General features: G+C 40.3%; 2 protein-coding genes across 2 annotated transcripts; both read left to right on the forward strand.

Moving 5' to 3' along the window:
- Positions 1-9,589: 9,589 nt before the first annotated feature.
- On the forward strand, positions 9,590-13,576 carry LOC145223616 (uncharacterized; the record flags this gene model as incomplete). Its single annotated transcript, XM_080090016.1, has 1 exon — positions 9,590-13,576. A coding segment is annotated over one exon (867 nt), but the record flags the coding sequence as incomplete, so codon positions are not given.
- A 1,627-nt stretch (positions 13,577-15,203) lies between these two features.
- Positions 15,204-16,040, forward strand: LOC145223617 (uncharacterized). Its single transcript, XM_080090017.1, has one exon. It carries the CDS (start codon positions 15,204-15,206, stop codon positions 16,038-16,040), a length of 837 nt encoding a protein of 278 aa, XP_079946143.1.
- Positions 16,041-18,467: the final 2,427 nt, after the last annotated feature.

Consider the following 18,467-nt stretch of genomic DNA (forward strand, 5'->3'; position numbering starts at 1 on the left):
AAAGTTGTTTTGTCATGGTTTCACCTCCGGTTAATTTCTCTTCCTTTTCTGTATGATGTAACAATGTGTGAGGTCGATTTGAACAATGACCATAGGAACGATTTTAGATATCGTCGGTATATGTTGATATAAATGGGTTTGGCGGTGGAAGTGGACTTCGGTCGGTTGGAAACTCGCCTTTGATTGGCCGAATTTAGTCACGTGTTCGACAATTTGTGGTAACTTTAAAAATGAACCTTTACTGAAGGTTCAACTTTGTTATGTTTCACGTTAAACATAAAGACGCCAATAAAATTCCTTTGTTAAGGTGATTTGTAGATTTTGTGATGACACATACGTTTCATGAGGTAGGAAATTGTTTTTTCGGCGTAATGGATCAAGTTTGTCAAATTTCTCCCAAACTTACAAAATAGATCAAAAATTTACCCCTTACCTATACAGAAACGTTTCGAAGTACGTAGGCGATACTATAAACTTCAAAATCACGGCATGACATCAAAATATCCGATTAAGCCAAAATCCTTGCGGATCTTTCAGCTCACAACACCATCAGTATCGTGAAACGGACAATTTGACCGCTGACAGGCATCAGAGGAAGTTTAAAACCTCTTGCAAATCCGTAGAAAGGAATCTCTCAGGTCTCTTCACGTGCGGTTTGCAACGATCGAACTGTAACCGCCGCTTCGAGGACAGAGTTATGACCCAAGTGCAAATAGGAGAGACTTGGCAGGGCACGGTCGACAAATACTTAATGAAAGTCTTGCGCAGGTCGCATTTCAAACCATCTTAAGATTCTATTGTTCTCATCGCTGCATGAACCCCTTTCAATTGCGAGCACATATGACTTTCAATGGTGCGTGGTAATTTGGAAATTAAACCAGTTTAGTCAACAACGATTTCTTTGTGCAAGGGGTTTTTGATGTTGTACAATATTTAACTGCTTGATTAAGGATAAAATTACATGATCCGATTCTCCACAAATCAACTACAAAAATCCAAATAGTTCCCTTACAATTACATGCATAAAATAATCAGTTTTGCTGTACTACAAGCATTTTTAAACAGCACAAATTATATCGTATTGATCGCTTTGTTTGTGTAACTTCGCATTCACAAAAAATCAACACAGAACGTTTTGCAAGTATCGCAGCGAAATAGGGGTACTGATAAAATTTATAATATTGTAATTTTGTTTTTGGGTTATTATACCGGTTTACTTTTTCGGGTACAATCATTGTTTGGGGGGTCAAGGGCAGCTCGGCGGTGAGCCGCGACGCGCTGCATGTAAACAGTCGCGTGTCGTAAACAAACGACGGCGAGCGACACGCGACAACAACCACGGCTGGTAGCGTTCGCAAAAAATCCGCTTTCGATATGAAGTGTGCCCGCTTGGGGGACCTGATTCAGATGCCCGGACGCAAGGGCCGAGACGGTGGTCAAATAGCTTGGGGCGGTCGGCGTCCGGTCTATTTCGCGTCCACTAGGGTCAATTTGAATCAATGCGGGTCATTGTTTTGAATGGAACCGTCCCGCACGTCGAATGAGCACTATAATTATGACGCAATTGGCTCGTGCGCACTAGGGTTATTAAGACGATACAATGCAGCAGGTGATTTAACGAGTACAATCAGGAACCGTAGTAAAATGGTTCCACGTCCCGCAAGATCTTTTGTTAAACTTCCTAGAAAGTGTACACTGCTCGTTGACACTGTGTCCAATTGCAAACATAATTTTTTCAGGTAGATTCTTTTAGACATTTGTTTTGTCGATTCTATTGCATAATTAAAGGATTTGTAATGCACGTTTAAGCGATTTCGTATATACATGTAAAAAATGTCCATTGAATAAGTCATAAATATACTGGATTTATTTCTATGACAGCATAAACGGACATATACCTTTCAATCTTTGAGAAATTTAAATGGCCAGTTAGAAATTTAAATTGCGTAGCGCGACTGCACTTCCAATTCAATAAAATCTTTTCGTGGAGAGAACGAAAGATCGCAGTTTTGCAATCCATCTGACAACAGAACGGTCTTAGTACACACCCCAAAATCGGTATTATCTAAATCGCATTGGCCACACGTCACACAGAAGTCATTGGCCACGCGTTTATCCCTATTCAGTGGTGAGATTAATAACCAGTGTGCGGCGAGTGAATGGCGCGCAAAGTCGAACGATAACGATACAACAATGCGTTATTATCGGTGCGACGATCCAGCCTCGAAGCAAAGCCTAACAGTTGATTATGTGTGTTTGGGCGTGTCAAAAGACTTTTCACTTTGCCTTGTGCGTGCACAACAACCGATAATTACCTCGCGTGCAATGTAAGTGTTGCCACTGGTACAGGTAGCGATGATCTTACACCGTTTACTTACAACGGAACCTGGCTATCTTCTAAACCAGTTGGTTGGCCGTCTAAATGGCGCGTGCCAAAAAAGCGTCAGTGCGCGTTGGTAATCGCTAGTCAGTTCCATGTAGCACGCGACCTGTTTTTGTTTGCCTTAATGTAAACAGTTGGACAAGTCGGCTATAGTATACGCTTATCTTTTTGGCCGCGGAAGTTCCAGAACGCGTTCGTCCAGTGATATGATCGACATTGTTTTGAAATTTGTCTCGCTTACGTGCATGTCAACATTGTCAGAACTAATTGCAATGCGGTCCGGAGAAACGGTTTTAACCTTGCCGGGTTCGCGAGATTTCTTGCACAACAATATGGCCGCCTCTGTTCTTGTCCTGCCGGTTTCAAATCGGGGTTCATAACGCACTATGGATGTATTTTATTGCGGGTGGATGTATTTAACGATGCATATCAGATTCATCCGAGAAAAAATAAACACACCACACCGCATTTTGATTTTTTTCTTTTGGAAGCGCATTTTAATTCATAAAAGTGTCATCAAATGTGAATTTTTTAGCTATCCCCTGTGCAACCATTTTTCGCGACTTTGCTTCTGCTAGAATGCTTTGCGCAGAAACAACAACAAAAGAATAGTTTGCTCACAAAGCGTGAGAATTTTTAACAACGCTCGAACATTTCAACGCCCTAACACAATGTAAACCATTAAAGTTGCTATAACCGCACTTACAAAGTTAGTGTTTGTTGTTTGTTTTAAGGAATCCCTAATGTGATGTGTGCATTAATCAAGCGCGGTTTGAGATTTCAACTCTCACAAAAAAATGGGTCTGATTGCTATCTTAACAGTTTGTGGAGACAACAAACCGAACATTTTAGCGCAACTGCTGATGTTTTTATTTTGTGGCTTGCTTAACACAGCAAAGAAGGACCCATTCCTAGAATTGGCTTGATCTCACTATCGCACTGGTCCTCTAGGAACTGTCCCGTCGTACCACGTTTGTCGGTTCCGGATTTTCTGCGAAATGTTTCACGCAACAAACTCGTCACCACGCAATCAGAGATGTCGTCCATTGGCGATTTTTTGAGGTTTGTCATAAATAACATTTTATTGTTTACAAAATTTTAACGTTACGATAAAGAATGAATCAGTATATTTTGTTGTTGTTTTTAGTTTTACCAACGGCATGTTTTTACTGTCCTCGTATCGTTGCGTACCGACTTTAACATTTAAGCAATAATGGTTGAAAAAACACAGATTCCAACTTATTAATTTGATGATGTTAATTTCAAATCGGTTTGTAGGTTACCACATTCTGTGAAGTTTTAGACTATTTACGACTACAATGAAACACGTACGACCATCAACGATATTTCACTGGGAAAAGTCTTGGACTATATTAAAACTTAAAAATAGAAGAGTCGCTCTAGAGCAGGGGCGGGCAACATACGCCCCGCGGGCCGGATCCGTTTCCGGGTCATACATGGTAATGTGGCCCGCGGCCACAGTCTGCCGCAATCCCCCACTACTTGCATACTACGTCAAATTATAGTTGTAACGGACAGTAACGATCCCCAATAGCAAAAAACTTTCCCGCCGTTACTATCTAAGCAAAAAAAACTATCTAAGTTTGTGGTGTATGCATTAAATTGGTGTATGCACTATGTATGGTGACCGGCTATATCTTTTTAATATAACGGTAACGAGCTTTCCCTCAAACTTGTTTCACTTTTACACTTTCTATAGGTCTGCTAGCGCTTCAAAAACTGCGAAGTTTTTGTATCATCCTTAAATTTGATAAATCTAGTGTAAGTTATTAATGTGGAATGTATAGGTTTCTCTTTTGCCGAGTAATGCCCCATTACTTTTAATCAAAATAACAAAAATAGCTATTGTTTGTGCATAATCGTATGATGTTATCTTGTCTATGACGTCACAAACTTTGCTTGGATGCGTTAGAATTGCGTGAAATTGACCCTCAGTGTTGTTGTAGCAATTAAATTGGGTTTTAACTGTTAACATCAGCATTCGTTGGTGCTGGGTAAATCTAATTGCACGCAAATGCTCAAGAGTCAAGAACTTTAAAAAAAAAACGATATAATGGGGGGCGATATTGAGTCAGTGCCCTAGCAAGGGGGCGATTTCGCTAAAATGGTTGAAGACCACTGGTTTAGGTGGTCAAAAATCCGTTTTAAATCACTGGATAAATACGCGATTAATGTATCGATTCGGGAATCCGGCCCGCCAAGTACTTTATTTTCCCATATCAGGCCCGCCGACTGGAGAAGTTGCCCGCCACTGCTCTAGAGTCTAGACCGAGAAATAAAACGGCCCAAATTAATGTCTGTAATTATTACTGTTGTAGCACGAGCATTTGGGAAAACGTTTAAGAATGAAGCATGTATACTTTTTTGTGTCGATTGGGCCGTTGTTAGTACTCATGTGCTGAACAGATTGATGTAGTTTCCCCAAATAAAAGCCTTATATTATGCCAGTGGTTCTCAAACTGTGCGTCGCGACGCCCTGGTGCGTCGCTTCAATTTTCCAAGGGCGTCGCCGAAAAGTTCTGTTTCGTGGCTTTTTGTTGTTGTGTCAATAAACCCAACTTTAAAAATGAGTTTCCTCATTAACATTTATTTACTGGTGCGTCGCAAGTCCAGAAAAACTTGTCCAGGGGCGTCGCAACAAAAAAAGTTTGAGAACCACTGTATTATGCAATAGGAAAATGTCTGTTTATATATCTGTGTTTGTTTAGGTATTATTAAATGTTACATTGTGTTCATATAGCCTTGTGATCCGCTGCTGGGGCGTAGAGCACGGTTTCGGCACTCGCGGTCTAGCGCATATAGGCAATTAATTATAAAATCTAACCAAACACGACAACGGGACAGCAAACGCATAGCAACCATCAATAATGTAAGAAGTCACGTGATTGCCATAGCGCCATGAAGCCCCAACCTGCACCATTAAGGTCACACATACAGAAATCAGCGCTGGGGTATGTGTGACAGCGACCCTTATCGCTTACCCGGGCTTTTCAAAAGTGCCGGTGGTCAGAGACCAACTTTGATCTTAAAGGCGAGTTGACTGAATACCGAGCGTGACGTCGGCGGTGTGTTTGTCGAGAAGCGGGGCCGCATTCGCCCCAGCTGATGGATTACTTTGCAATATTTTGCCCCGACGCGCAACGCCAGCGATTAATTGCTTTACAAAGCTATCGACAAACTCCAGCAACGCTACCGGGGTTTGCGTGTTCTCTCCAGCGGCGGAAATCGACCTTTACTTATAACCGATGTCAAGAGGGGGTGTTAAAAGGGAGTAAGTGGCGTGAGTAAGATCTGGTTTAAGATTTACAAGGGTATTTTAAAGGACTTTTCTTGTTTCCTGGGGTTCGATAAATGGGTAGAAGTTCTGGCCAATTGCATATCGGGATAAAGGGGGATCTGTATGGATTGTTGAAGATCCAGGGGTTCCCCCCTATACCCGCTTTGTTATCCCTTACTAAAACATGTTTTACAATATGTCTACTAACGACCTATGCCAAAGTCAAAGGACAGTAATAAGTTTTGTCTCAAAAACTCCAAGTGTTTGCAGTTGAACCGCAAGTCTCATATAAATGTCACAACGAGGCAGGGCGACTCTCCGGCGCTCCATTCGCGGTTGCCACGGCAACGAACCCCATGCGACGTCGAGGAGGTATACTATGCCTACCTATAGGTAGGTGTCAAACAGAGGACAATCGACAGCCACGAGAGTTGTAAAATTTGCCTAGGTCGATTATCACCGACGGTTTGTCTGAATCGGATCGTCAACTGAGGTTACACAAGTCGCTCTTGTTTGCCCTGGACGTCAACATCGTCCCACGCAAGCAAATACCGCGCGAGTGACTACACACACTGCCACTGTTGGTCACAAACGATACTGCTGTGTAACAGACAAACTGAAAGGTCAAACCAAAATTCAGCACATGCACGACAACAGTTTGAATCGTTTTTAATCACTTGATACAATTCTTGGTTTGAAATTACCGTGTTTTGTTCCGAATAACAAGCATGCATTAAAAACGTATTGTTTCGAATAACAAAGATATTGGACATTATACACGAATCTGTTCATAAGTTTAATGATGAATATAACGGCTCAAATAGACGGAAAAGCGACATGCCTTATTATTCAAAGTTTTGGCTGTAAACGGGTGTAACTGATATGGCCCCACATACGAGATAAACAAGCATATTACAACTGAAATCTATTTCTTAAGCTCTTTTCGCTGACAATTTTTGTTCCAAAGCATTTAAAAGCCGTTAGTAACATTTTTTCTGTTCTCTTTATTACACACATCCGAATTCGACGTGGCTTCCTTATACTGCTTTTTGTTTATTGCACAAAGTGCAGAAGTATTAAGCTAAAACTGAACGGATACAAATGCATTTTTGTGGGAACGATAGCAAAATTCGTTACGATAGCCAGGAATGCTATCTTAACGTCAAGTCATTATTCACTTGCGTTGATTGCATTGCGGTGTAAACCTCTGACAGTAGCTTGCCAAGGCGAGCAAACTTAAACTTAAACAGATTATCAGTTTCTATTTACTATTTGCGTGTGGGTTATTCTTCGCTCGCTGTTGTAAACCCACCGAAACTACCAATGAAAATGAGGGATCTCGGTACACAATATACAAATATACGAAAACACGAAACTGTGTAGAAATAACGCACTTTTAACAATATGATTTTTCCATTTTTTGTTGTGGTTCGATACAGTATCAACTGAAATGACTCAATAACACACTTCTCAATACGGCAGGACATTGTAAAATTTGGTCAAATTTGTATTTTTCGACGATATATCGATACTCGATATTGCAAATTTAAAACACCTAATATGTTTTAACGAAGAAAATCCTTGGGTAGTTTACATGTAATTTGGTGTTCATTTTATTTATTTTTTTCAAAAAGTACATAACATCGTACAAAACCATTTTATCGTATTTGTTTTTGGTGCTACCGAAAGTATTTCAAGCTACACGACCAAGGGCATAAAGGTTATATTTACAACTTCATGTCATGACGCAGTGGTTTCCAGTCGGGAGTGCCATTCGTAAATTTCAGGGGTGTAGCGCGATTTTCTCCATACAGAGATTTTTGTCATTTTTATTGTCACCGTTGTTCAGCGAAATAAAAAAATGATAAAACTAAACTGAAGGACACAGGGTTTTTACAAATTGGATTGGAATTTCCCCAAATAATTGGTCTTGGCACGTATTAACTAATTAGTTGTCCAAGTCCCAAAACATACTTAAATAGTGAGACTTATGTATTTACCAAAGGGCACCGCTAAATCCCAAAATCCTGTTTGTATAAAGCTTGACGTTTAGTACAAACTTTTAAGGGGTTCCGAAATTGTCACCGAAGCACGATTTTTTTTTGTAAAAAGACAGCACAAATGATGTCGAATGTAAAATGTTAAATCATCGAATCAATCCCGCTCTATTCAAACCTAAGTCCGAACCCGACCCAAGCCCATCCCAGCGACTGCGATTTGTGTATCGTCATATTCAATACCAACACTTGACCAGGACTTGCATGTCTTCGACTGGCGTTATATCAATTATAAAATAAACTGACAACAAAATTTTCTTTATGAAAGTAATGCAACAAAATTTGCTTAAACTTATTTTTGTGTTCCAAGGAATAAACAAAGCGTTTATCGTTAAGTATTTCTGTATACTAGCATTGTTCTGTATTCTTTTCGGGTGCATTATAGCGATTGCAGTTTCGGGTCGTCCGCTTTGTCAGGCTTTTCGTTTTACTGCGACCCTTGGTCAACAGAAAACGTGAAACCACGTCAAAAGCGACATAACTCAAACAGTGATTCGACATACGCATTGTGTAAAGTCAAATTGCTGGTTCAATAGGAGAAAGTCAAGAATAAAGGTTTTGTTGATCTAAAACGGAAGTGAAACCACTTGCCTTAAACTGCACAGGTAAAAACAGTGAACAATTGTTGCGAAATACAGTTCTACGAATTAGGTGAAAAACACCCTCCACCCACGCACAGTAGCAGATTGCGGGGGGGCATGCCAACTGCCAATTAGTAAGGGCTCAATGCCCAGACTCTATTGTTTTTGCCCTTCGAATGACAGATTTTTATGTGAAGTATATATATATATATATATATATATATATATATATATATATATTTATGTATATGTAATTGGATAGGGACCTTTTCATAATTCAGTCAAGAGCCGTAGACAACCCTAATCCGCCCTGCTTGTAAAAAAAAGTGCCCATCTTTCAAGTTACTAACTTGTTAAACACCAAATTGGCATGGAACCAAGATCTGTTAAAACGGTTAGAAATCACATATGTGTTGATTCCAATAAAAAGACAATTTCATGTCTTCACAAAACATCCAATGATATTTATGCTGGTTGAAACTAGCTGGACATCCAACTATTGGATGGGGAAAAAAGATTGACATTTGTGTAGGATTCTCTGTTGGAGAAAGCTCGCATATTATAGGCACCAAGCAAATCTTATTTTATTACCCAAATTTACAGGACTCGTGAGATTCTAACAGCAAAAAAACAAAACCCACTGACGAGAGTTTGCCAAGCAGTAACCAGTGTCCGAGACGTTTTACGACCTCGGACGCCAGTGTGACTGGCCGCAAGGGGGCGTAGCCAGAACAGCAAGTCAGTGTGTTTAAGTGGCATTGCTTCAAATAAAAGAAGCAATACCAACGCTATTATAACATGGTTCTTTTGTCCTTTCTCTTTTTTCTGGCATGGTTGGTGTGTATGCGATACAGCGATGTTTAAAACTAAACACCTCTGTTTTTGAGTAAATTTTAAATTTGTTACAAACAAAGTTGTAAGTCACACCAGGTTTTTGGGTTGAGGCAGGTCTCCTAAGACTCGGCCACAACAACGCAGCTGCCGCAGATCTGGCTAGGAGTCGGATCGCACAGGTTCTGTCGAACTCCACGGCGCCGAAACCCAATTTATCCCAGGAAGAAACACGCGCACTATAAGCAACCTACGAAAGGACGAATCGATAATGATCTTGAAAGCGGACAAAGGAATCTGCACGGTGGTAATGGACAGACAACAGTACGAACAGAAGGCTCAATCGCTTCTGGACGACAGCGCAGTATACCAACGGTTAACAAAAAGTCCACTAAAAAGCATAGAACGGGAATTGAACAGGTTCGTCTGGAAACTTTGAACGGACAACTATCTCACCGACCAGGAATACCGACACCTTAGAAGCACGGACGGTCTGCTTCCAAAATTTTACGGTTTGCCGAAGATTCACAAAGCTAATAACCCTTTACGACCTATTGTTTCATTCGTAAACTCGCCCACGTATAATTTAGCAAAATTCCTAGCTGCCATAATTGCGCCTATCGTTGGTCTTTCCGAAAAGCTTACGGTCGCCAAAACGCTTTACAACAGAGCCAAGACACACATCAGGGATACGGCTATTCGCAAACACGAATGCAAAAACATTGCACGCGTGTTAGGGAATAACGGCTTCCCGCGTAACTTGCACAACTTGACACGTAACACAACCACCGCACAAAACAGACAGTTCAAATCGTTCACTTGCTTACCATACGTCCAGGGTGTATCTGAACGCCTAAAACGTATCCTGAACGACGCTGGGGTAAAGGTGGCGATGAAACCTCTAAAAACAATTGGACAGTTGCTACCAAAACCCAAAGATGCCACTATACCACAACATCGTACAGGAGTTGTTTACCAGGTCCCTTGTCGTGATTGTAATATGGTATACATTGGCCAAACTAAGCGAAATCTAAACTCACGCCTCAAGGAACACAAAGTGGCAGTCAAAAACATGGACGTCAACAAGTCCGCCTTATGCGAACATGTTTTGGAATGTGATCACCGCATTAATTGGAACGATGCCCAAATTTTGAAACAAGAACAGAATTGGTCGAAAAGATTGGTCCTTGAAAGTTGCCTCATAAATTCTAATTCAAATGTTTTAAATCGTAACGATGGCAAAAGCCTAAGCTCAGTTTTCCGCGACATTTTGCGTCCGACTTCCCCGTCAAATATCTTACATTAGTTACGCCCTGTCAGTTTGTAGCACACGCAACTCTTCACGGAAAGCCTTTGTCCTAATGCAATTATTTTTCATCGTATCCCGCTGTGTTTGAACATTTTCGCCTCTGTGCCCGCTGTATTATTCATTTATTGCTCTGAAGAAGCCCTACCGATCTGGTGGGCGAAACGTCAGCGAAAATACAAGTTCTTGAAAACAACAACTAGTATTTTGTATAGCATTTACACCAGTTGAACGAAACAGTTTATTAAGTATGCAACCTGGTGAACGAAACGCCTGTTCAGGTTTCCACACGACAACGAGTTGATAACGTGTATATCGTAGAAGAGGACAGGTCTTTCAACAAGCGCCTGAATGAACATCGATGAGACGGAGCAAAATGGGATTCTGAGAAATCGGCCCGAGCTAACCATGCAATTGAATGCGGTAACGAGCTTTTTGTAGGTGATCGTGTGATTGTGAAAGAAACGTATCATAGATAAAGAGGATTTTCAGAGTCGTGAAACATTCACGCGCGCGCCAACACATGCAGTGAACATGAAACCTGATCTTCTGATGACGTTTATCGTTTTGTTTGCAAATCTCTTTTTCGTGTTCACCCTATTTGGTGTTTTAAGAACGGCTGTGTTAGGTAACTGACATTACCCGGATGAGTCAAATATAATTGCAGGTTAATGAAAAGTACAGTTTGTGAGAAAAACAAGATTATAAACTCCTAATATTTAGAGATAAAACATATTTATTGCAGTAACGAGTTTATTTTTCTGCATGACTCAATTACTCGGGATTCTGATTCTGATACACAAAAGTAATCCAAGGATATCACGCTTTAGTAAATGTCAGTAGTTGTGGCTTGAAACATTATGTTTAGTTCAACAATACGTACACAAATTCCAACCCCGCTACTGAACAATTAAACGTCTATACTGTGTATTTCTCATGGGAACTTGGTTTATGCTTCAGTGATAAATGTGGTACGGTTTCACCCCCACTTAACCCCGTCCTGGATGTTTACTGGGTTTCGTTCGACTTCGTGAAAGGTTATATAGGCCCGCGAAACAGTGGGATTTTGCACGTAATATTAGAAAGAATTTAGTGAGCCCTTGTTGTATTGGTGTTTTTATGCATGTATAGACGGTGACTCATTATTTTAATGTTGATTTGGATTTTAAGACAGTTTGACAAACACTTAATTTTGTGTGCTGTCTACACGGAGCTTTACTTCTGGCGTAAACTAGAAAAGAGATAATAAAACTCTTCCAAAGTTCAAGTAATGCTTAATGTATGCCCATCCCCAAGTTCAAACGATGGTTAATTTTCTAAAACGTGACCAATTATAAAATGCTTGTACCCTTCAGATAACGTGAACTATAAGGGCCCAAACCAATATGAACAAAGCAATGATTTTGGTTGCAAACCTGTTCTGTTGTCAAATAACCCAACACATCTGGACTAGCAACTTAAAATGTAGATAGCCAATACGGATTGGGCTGTGTGTGAAACACGCCCAGTAGGCGAAACCGCTTATCAAATAAACCAGGAATGCTATCTCCACGTCACACCATCATTTACCTGTGCTGATTACGATGCGGTCCAAAGGCTTACCAAGGCGACCGACCTTGAACTTAAACAAAGCATTAATATCCATTTATTATCAGTGTGTCGATCCGCCACGAGTTGTATAATCGCTTTTTGCATTGGCCTGAAGGGATCTTGGTAAAGAGTAATTTGCATTTTAAGGGTTTCCGAAAATCCGAATCGTAAACCCCATCTTCAATACATGGAATTCAGTTGCATTGTGAGAACTCAACACCTTTTGCATTTACACGAATCAAACATGTATTTTAATTCGGAATCCGGTGCATACGAAGGAATTCATTCAGTGGTGCGAGGCTTTTTACTTTTTGCACAGATCTGACCCCCTTCTAGCTTCCTAAAAATCAAAATTTAAATCATCGATAATTATCGAATTATAATTAATTATAATTAACCAAAATAAAACAATGCAAGTACTATGAGTATTAATAAACCAATATGTGTATAAGTTACTATTAATGTTTTGTTTACACACTTCCAGTGGTGTGCAATATTTGGTATACGCATACTTGAAATGTGAAACCCACTGTAAATTAGATAAGATGGCCAATGTCGAATAGTAAAGCAGGTGCACCAGTTTTAGACTCCAAGCCAAAACGAGCGACTAAAAGTTTCCATCAGTAAATATTTATTTATAGGTGCATACAAATCTTATACTTTAGAATAGGCGGTCAATTGTTTAGTTTCATTTACCCCTTTTGGCCGCTTTCGAAGAAAAAGATTAAACCCCACGTTTTGCAAAGAACACAAAGCATAATTAAGTTACTTTTTAGTGAGTCAAATATTTCGCTTTTTGTGAAAAAAGAAAATTGTGAAAAAAAACTAAGGACCAAATCAGGAAAATCGGTTTTCATCACTCAAGGAACATCAAATCTGGTTTATCCGTATTTTCCCTGAAGACATCTTTAATTTGGGCTCAATTTATCATGAGTTGAAAACCTCTGTTAGGAGCCTTTATTGCTTTGAAACCTTGTTTTAAATGCAGCATCTTTATAATTCGCTGTCTACAAAAAACGTGCAGCGTTAATGGCCGATTACCAACTGCAAACGAATATAGAGTTAGAAGAGTCTCAGATCTCATACCTCAGCATGGACGTGCAGCGGCAAATGTCAGCGGCGATGCGGGTGTTTCATCGGGGCCGGGAATGCAAATATTGACCGAGGAAAGGGCAAGTTGTTGTCGTCGTGGTGCTTGTGCTCTTGCTGGTCGAGGAACGAGCGAAGTTAGTGTGCATTTGAACAATCATTTCCAAATCTGAACCGATGGGAATGCGTAAACGGGCGTCGGGCGTGGCGGAGGCGTGGATGAGTAATTTGCAATTGATTAAGCGCAAGGATGAAATCGGAAAACGCTTGGTGCTTCTGGGGCATTCTGTCTGGTGTAAATCTGTCCAGAGACGTTTAGATTTATTTATAATGCTAATTTGATATGCAAGCAAATGTATTTAATGCATATTTTTTGGTTGTGTACGATTTGCTTGATAAAATATCAAATAAAACTAAATTGTCCATTTAAAATGTTTAACTTCGATCATATATTTTTTGGTTTCTTTGTTTGCATGTCTAAACAGATTTGATTATTTTTACTTGTTTGTTTATTTTTGATCAGATTTGGAATCAAAAAAATACAGTAACATTGTATTACTTTTTCAAAAACTACCCAAGACAGTAATAAAAACGATCATAAAAGATTATAGGGTCAAACATTTCAACCCAAGTTTTTAACATCTAATCCGAACTTATTTCATCCATTCAACGTTAAACACTAACGGTACTACACAGACCATAACCAGGGTCCTACAGTCAATCGCCAGGACTCACTGACTTCGTAAAGCAAACACAGAATCTCGTAAAACGTCGCCGCTAACGAGTGTCCTGGCTCCGGCCGCTAAACCGAAACGGAAGGTGTTAAAATCCCACGCAAACATGTTGCAGAGTAAGTCAACTAGGGAAGGTGGGTTTGCAAGGCAATTGAGGTTTATGGCGTTAAAGGAAGCTCTTGTGATTGTTGTGTATTTGATTTAACAATTTTTTGTGCCTTGACAAACTTGTACCGGATACCATCGTAAAATGACGCATGTACTTTTAAATATTTAATTTTTGCGACCTAGAATTGAAGCAGGGGTGGGGAAACTGCGGCCCGCTTGCCTATTTAATGTGGCCCGCGTCACATTTTTGTTAAAGTACAGAATAAAACGTAGCATAAAAAAACAATAATAAAATGTTTATGTACAAATATTTACTTGAAAAGACTTCGACATTTCTACATTTGACGTCAAACTTATTAAAAATTGCCACACATTCAACCGCTTGCTGTATTTGTGACGTAACAGTCACTCGATTGTCTCTTCTTGCAGTAACAAATCATTTGCCATGTGGTGTTAGTTTCAAATTGAGCTAGGGTGTTCCAGAAAGAATGCACAGATTTTAGTCGAATTAAGTGATAAACTTGTATGCCTTGTTTGTTGCAAACAAGTAACAGCAAAGAAAAAATCAAATCTGGAGCGATGAAATATAAAAACACGTGTGTGCTTAGGGTATTATTAATTACACGGAAATTGAAAATAAAAAAATATTTGGCCCGCCCGAAAATGTTGTGCAATTCATGCGGCCCGCAGTACTAAGTAGGTTCCCCACCCCTGAATTAAAGCATTGGCACAAAAGGTGTGAAATATTTAAAAGACATTTTTGCTGACCGAAAGATCAGGATAAGAAGCTAAAGTACAGTTCCGTTTAAAGACAAAAACTTCCTTTCAAAAAAGGTTGCAAATCCAAAAAAGCTTTGTGTTTTTTCGGCTGCTTCATGAAAAGATCAATATATTTTCATGTTATTCATAGTTTCTTGTTTTAACATATTTAAGAATCAAAAAACTAACCAAACCAGGATATTTGTTACAGTTTAATAAATTATTTCGTTCAACTGGTGTAAATGCTACACAAAATACTAGTTGTTGTTTTCAAGAACTTGTATTTTCGCTGACGTTTCGCCCACCAGATCGGTAGCCAGATGAAAACTACCAGAAAAGGCGAAGACGCAAGCAAATAGAGATGGGTCAGAAACTTGTCGTCCAAGACTCTAACGGATGCGGAAAATCGGGTGTTGGAAAAGGGCCATGGGTTTGCTATCGCCCCCTGAAAGGTTCCAGTCTTGGAAATGATCGGGGCGGCAGAGTCAGGTCTCCTAAGACTCGGCCACAACAACGCAGCTGCCGCAGATCTGGCTAGGAGTCGGATCGCACAGGTTCTATCGAACTCCACGGCGCCGAAACCCAATTTATCCCAGGAAGAAACACGCGCACTAAGCAACCTACGGAAGGACGAATCGATAATGATCTTGAAAGCGGACAAAGGAAACTGCACGGTGGTAATGGACAGACAACAGTACGAACAGAAGGCTCAATCGCTTCTGGACGACAGCGCAGTATACCAACGGTTAACAAAAAGTCCACTAAAAAGCATAGAACGGGAATTGAACAGGTTCGTCTGGAAACTTCGAACGGACAACTATCTCACCGACCAGGAATACCGACACCTTAGAAGCACGGACGGTCTGCTTCCAAAATTTTACGGTTTGCCGAAGATTCACAAAGCTAATAACCCTTTACGACCTATTGTTTCATTCGTAAACTCGCCCACGTACAATTTAGCAAAATTCCTAGCTGCCATAATTGCGCCTATCGTTGGTCTTTCCGATTATACAATTAAAAACTCTTTGGACTTTTTGGAAACTATTTCTAATGTTAACAATAAACCGGGCGAATGTCAAGTTTCCTTTGATGTTGTCAGTTGGTTTACATCCATCCCTACGGATTTGGCGCTCTCGATCACCCTGGACAAACTCAAACACGACACAACACTACACGAACGCACCGGACTAGAACTTTCACACATAGGAACAGCATTACAGATTTGCCTTAACGCAACTGTTTTCACTTACAAAGACATAATATACAAACAAATCTTTGGCACACCTATGGGCTCACCTATTTAAGCAATTCTCGCTAATATCACCATGGAACACATCGAGCAAAAGGCACTTACATTAGTTACGCCCTGTCAGTTTGTAGCACACGCAACTCTTCACGGAAAGCCTTTGTCCTAATGTAATTATTTTTCATCGTATCCCGCTGTGTTTGAACATTTTCGCCTCTGTGCCCGCTGTATTATTCATTCATTGCTCTGAAGAAGCCCTACCGATCTGGTGGGCGAAACGTCAGCGAAAATACAAGTTCTTGAAAACAACAACTAGTATCTTGTGTAGCATTTACACCAGTTGAACGAAATAATTTATTAAATATGCAACCTGGTGAACGAAACGCCTGTTCGGTATTTGTTACAGTTGTCACATCACGTGTCCAACGATCGTTACAATGTTGACCAGGACAGTTTTAACATACAGATTTTTGTGACACTGCTTTTTCTTGATAAAATTGTATTTACGCTGAATCACGATGTATGTTCGAGGTTCTCGAATCGTTGTTCCTTCCCTAAAAGAAGTCGACTTGTGACAAATTCTAAATTGGCCACGAAAAGGCCCCGCGCCCCTCGTAGAATGATACACAATCGGCTTGGGCGTGGCAACCACTGAAAATTAGCATATAACCACAAATCCGATTGCAAATCTGTCTATTCATTAGAAATTATCGCAAGGACCGCGCAGTTACAGCAGGGCCTGCAGCTATCAGCCACTATCGCAAAAACCGAGCATTATTTTGCGGGGCATCGAGGTTCGTCTAATTGGACTTTGTATTGACAGACTTTGAAATCTGCGCCTAACGATTTGTTGTGCCTGGCAGGCGTCCCAAACAAGCGCCATGCATACGTGCACCCACGCTCGGCAAAGATCCTCAACAGTTTTAGCGCTGCCGGGATTCAAAGTCTCAATTTCGGCGAATTTTCTAACCTGGGTCGACGAGCCGCTTCCTGGAAGCCGATGCTGTGTTGTGGTATTCGACAACCTCAGTTATTTCAGTAATTCCTGCCGCGACATCGCGACACCAAACTTCCACGCTCGTGTTTGTTGCACCACCGGTGACGTAGCTAAACCGCAAAGGAGCTCCTGGCCCGCAATCGACGCCGCACACATCGCGAAGCCCCGTTCATATATCCCTTTGTTTAGCGACAATCAAGTGACGTCATCAATTCGTGACGGCGACAGCAAACAATGTCGCTGTTTGATTGTTATGTTTCGTCACCATGGCATGCGCGACCATGTTTGGGAGGACGCGGAATGCGCCGATCACTGTTCGAGATTACACCGAAGCAATAGAATCCCATGTATGTGACGTCACAATTGATGTAACGCTCACAATTGATGTAACGCTAACAAATGTCCTTTCCTGCAATCTGGAAAAGCACGGCAAGGACCCGCGGGACAATAAGATAAGATCGTCTTGACTTTCTGTCCCAAAGCCATGGAGATTATCGCAGTTGTGGGGCTAAATATGTTTTTGTGCAGCAAAAATCTGCGCCAATGTTGCCGCAACCGACCTATCAGATCGGATCACGCGCGGTCGAGGTTATGACGTCACATAAATTGGAGCACCGTGACGACAGGTACAATACGGGTTGAAACCGGTGAACTTGCAGCGGCGGGACACAACACTTTTGCGGTGGCGGAGATGTGCAAGTGTGTGCGAGTTTGTACCTGCTACAGACCTTGTGATGAAATCGGCACGAACGGCTACAAATAACACTCGACATTATACATAGTAATCATTTTGCGGTTTGCAATCGTGAGATAAAGGTTTGATAAGTAGGTTATGTATTTCGGTTTTCTAATGGAATGGTAAGAATTGAGTCCATGTCATACACCTGTTGAGTACTACATGTTCAAATTTACATATTTTGGAATTACTACACCAAACATTAATTTTTTTTATTCAAACTTTGAATGTAAAGGTTTTTATTTTCAGTGTGAGTTTTAGCTGATTGCTTCGCCGCATTGTTTTTCACAAGTTATCTGATATATCTAATTGCATTTTTCCTCCAAACCACTTTTTTGTTAATTTTGAAAACTAACAGTTTTGAAAAAATCCACAACTTTCGATAATAAAACTCTAAAGTTAAACTAACATATATATATATATATATGTATATATATGTAAAAAGAAGTTTAGGGAAAAACACTTCATTTTGTTACAAAGTTGTGAATTTTGAAAGTTGTGACTTTAGCTTTGAAAAGTTTGTCTACCCAGAAAAAATTGACCGAGGAAAATAAATAAGTTAACCGTTCAGTTTCGTTGAAAAATACTTCGTTGAAAAATACCAAAAAGTGAAAAATACCAAAAACTGTAAAGCGTATAGATCAAATTTTTGCTATGGATTAAAAGACTCCATTTTCTATAAAGGTCAAGCGTTCAGAGATTGACAATTGGCAATCGCACGCAATGACGTCGCCTTCAGGAGAACTCAATCC

This window comes from Phallusia mammillata, chromosome 4, assembly GCF_965637545.1.
Source record: "Phallusia mammillata chromosome 4, kaPhaMamm4.hap1.1, whole genome shotgun sequence".
NCBI classification, from domain to species: Eukaryota; Metazoa; Chordata; class Ascidiacea; order Phlebobranchia; family Ascidiidae; genus Phallusia; species Phallusia mammillata.